A 3,333-nucleotide genomic window follows, 5' to 3' on the forward strand; every position below is an offset into this window, starting at 1 on the left:
AGCTGCGCTGCTAACTGAGCTAACAAGCTAACTCTGTTAATATGCACCCCCCCCCCCCGCCAATTTGTTTTGAGTATGAATTTGACAGGTGGCTAATTTGTGTCTAATAAGAAATAACTGAGCTATTTCTGTCTAGAAATTAGACAAATACACTGTGTAAAAACTGTGTATATACAAATAAAAACAGTGGATTTTATTCCAAACACAATATGATCATGATCCAGACAGACATTTAAAAAAAACGTTCAGTTATTTGCATAGGTAACAGTAACAGGATTTTCTAACAATGGGCTGGTGTGGCTTCTTCGTCATCAGTGGAGCAACTGGGTAACTGTTTAACCCACAACATGGGGTGTGATCAATTCTGCAAGACGGAGAAGCCAAGGGAGCCAAGGATCCATAAAAATAATCAGACAGGTGATGAGGTCAATGACGGATTTATGAATACCCTTTTACCACCCTGTAAAAAAAAACCCTTCATCGCTACTCATTAACCCGTGAGAAAAACTTTGCTCCCATTCGCAGCACCTGTGGTCACGTGACCCCCGAGCTGCAGGGAAGAATGGTTTAAAAGGAGGCAGGTGGACAGAGGGAAAGCAGACACTGAGCTAAGCACCTGCTGAGCACATCCACAGCAACCAGACAACGACGCTGCAAGACCAACGACTGTCACCATGAAGGCTACTCTCATTACCATCGCTGTCCTCGTCCTGGCCCTCGGCTGGACCTCTGAGGCCGTGCAGGTTGAGGTGAGTGCAGCACTGATGTCCTCGTGATGAGACTTCTGAAAGGAAGGAGTTTAGAAGTGACATAGCTGATATACAAACCTGCATTTTTTTTTTTTTTTTTGCATCTTTAAATCCAACATGTGCCTTTTCTTTCCAGGAGAATGGATTGACTTTCTCACTGGAAGCCGTCAAGAGGCTCCAGGAGCTGACGGAGAGCCATCTTGCGACTGGACAACAAAACCCCCGTCTCAGGGCGAGCACCGTGTCCTCCTGCGCTGACCCCATGCTCCCACAGGAGTTCCTGCCCCTCTGCAAGCTGAGAGGAGCATCTGCATCCCTCTCCAGACTAGGTAAGACCACCTATGAACAGTGCTGGAAGTGTAAATACCAGATCACAAAGACCGAAGCACGGGCAACAGTTTAGCTAATGTCTTCCTGTGTCCTGTGTTTGTTTCAGCCATGGTTCCCTTGGACGTCTGTGAGATCTGCGCCTTCGCTGCCTGCACCGGCTGCTAAACGAACCCCAGCACGCCAGAAACATCTCGCCTAGCTTAAGACTTGTGATTTCTTTCCTCCCCCTCAAAGCTATTTCAGGGAATTTTCTAAAATCTTTTCCTGCAACTATTCGACGATATGTTCCCTGACTCCGGTCGGTGAGCACCTACAAGTTTCAAGACACTGTTAGACCAAAAATAGGCCGCGATTTGAAAAGAATCAGACAAACTGAGGTATGTTTTTATTTGCAAACTGTTACTTTTACACTAAAGCTGTTTATCATACAGGGTTTTTTTCTAAATTCAGATCATTTGTTACATTTCTGTCTTGCCAAGCTTTGTATACGTATTTAAAAGAAAAGTTTTGTGCCATTTTTCTTTTTTATTAACATTGTTTTGAATAAAAAGCCTTCATTGATAGATCTTGTGTTTTGGTTGTGGTCTTTGATTCATATCTTTGCAGATTATTCCCAGTAGTGGAAAAAAGTGTTGTTGTTTCAAGCTGCCTTGATTCATACTTGGCAAGTAAGGAGCAGAATATATTAATGGCGGGCACCAGGCCACCAGTATATCCCTGGCTTATATTTTTAGCACTATTCACACATCTAGCAGACACAGAGCAACACTGGCATTCATTTAGAGTCGTGTCTGTGTAAATGTATATTTACAGGACTTTTATCTCTGTTTTCTTTCTTCACGAGGTGGTTTGTTGGTGGACAGGAAGAACCTAATGCTGGTCAGAAATTGCTGCCTACAGAGGTTGATGTGAGAGAAAACTTTGCACAAACCAAAACAATGAGCTAAAAGTAGGTAAAAAGATGCAAAAGGTGTCAGTATTTTGAGCAACACTGTTTAAATCCTTTGGTTTTGAAATTGAACTGTTTTCTACAAAGAAACAGGAGCTCTCAGACATTTACGGGATTATTTAATCTGAGGAGCTCTCAGACATTTACAGGATTATTTAAACATTCACAAATACTGTAACTGTGCTGTGTTATTTTGCATCACTGATTACTTCACTGTCTTTAGTCTTAACTCACCCAAGAACATTATTCTTCCGCTTCCTGTTTGGTGACGACAGGCTGCATCAGGAAGAGTAATTGTTATTTCCTCTGAGCAGCTGCATCTTCACCTTCCGTTTTTATTCTGCCTCAAATATACGTACAGTATATACACCATGGTTCGTGTTGTGAATAATTCATGACATGCATCTTATCTGACTCAGCGAAACTACCTCATTATGCAGATATACTGTCAGTGCAGGGTGCCAGGGGACCTCCCGCAATCCTTCTCCAACACCTATAATACACAGCCTTGATGCCTGCCTGAGGGCAGATAATTAATGTAATGAAGTGTGCAAACGGAGGTGATAAGAACACACAACAGTCCGTGTGGAAAGTACTTGCTGTTCTGTATGTATGTATGTACAGCAATGCAGAGCAGGCAGATTCTGACTCGAGATCCTAAACTCTTTACTTTTAAGGGTACCGACCAAATGACATCAGCGCAACAGAGTAGCGCGTCACGTGGAATCAATCTGCGCCAAATTTCTTCAGAGTAACTTCACAGAGAGATAATGAGAGAGAGAGAGAGAGAGAGAGAGAGAGAGAGAGAGAGAGAGAGAGAGACGTCACCCCTGCAACACATCTAATCTGAGGAAACGCCTGGTGGTCAAACATAAAATATATCTAAGAGTGAAGAGTGTACTCTGTACCAGTGCAACTCTCCTACATGAACGACGAGGCATCAACACCTTCATCAGCATCAGTAATTATTAGTTATTGGATAAGTTGTTGCTGGAGATAACCGGCCATTTCTCACCTTCTTGGTAGCATTTTTACGAGCATTCGCCAAAACTCAGCCACTGGCTGCGTCTGAAATTCCTTTCCACCCTCTGTTTGATGAGCCCAGCACCTTAGTATGGGATTAATAGTATGTTAATATTATGCTACAGACAATGCAGGTGTTTCTCCTTCCTCTTTGGCTTAGGCAGACTAGATGCAGCACTGCTGTTTTGCTGCCCACTACTGCCTGTTATTAATCTTCACTTAAATGTTTGTTTATATTTTTTATATTCAATACTTCATTTTAGTCCAGGTGTCCACAATTTC

General features: G+C 42.7%; 1 protein-coding gene across 1 annotated transcript; it reads left to right on the top strand.

Annotated features, from left to right (window-relative positions):
• Positions 1-581: 581 nt before the first annotated feature.
• LOC115582845 (guanylate cyclase activator 2B-like) lies at positions 582-1,644 on the top strand. Its single transcript, XM_030419067.1, has 3 exons — positions 582-749; positions 886-1,078; positions 1,186-1,644. Exons 1-3 carry the CDS (start codon positions 675-677, stop codon positions 1,242-1,244), a joined length of 327 nt encoding a protein of 108 aa, XP_030274927.1. The 5' UTR covers positions 582-674; the 3' UTR covers positions 1,245-1,644.
• Positions 1,645-3,333: the final 1,689 nt, after the last annotated feature.

Source organism: Sparus aurata, chromosome 6 (genome assembly GCF_900880675.1).
Source record: "Sparus aurata chromosome 6, fSpaAur1.1, whole genome shotgun sequence".
In the NCBI taxonomy this organism is placed as follows: Eukaryota; Metazoa; Chordata; class Actinopteri; order Spariformes; family Sparidae; genus Sparus; species Sparus aurata.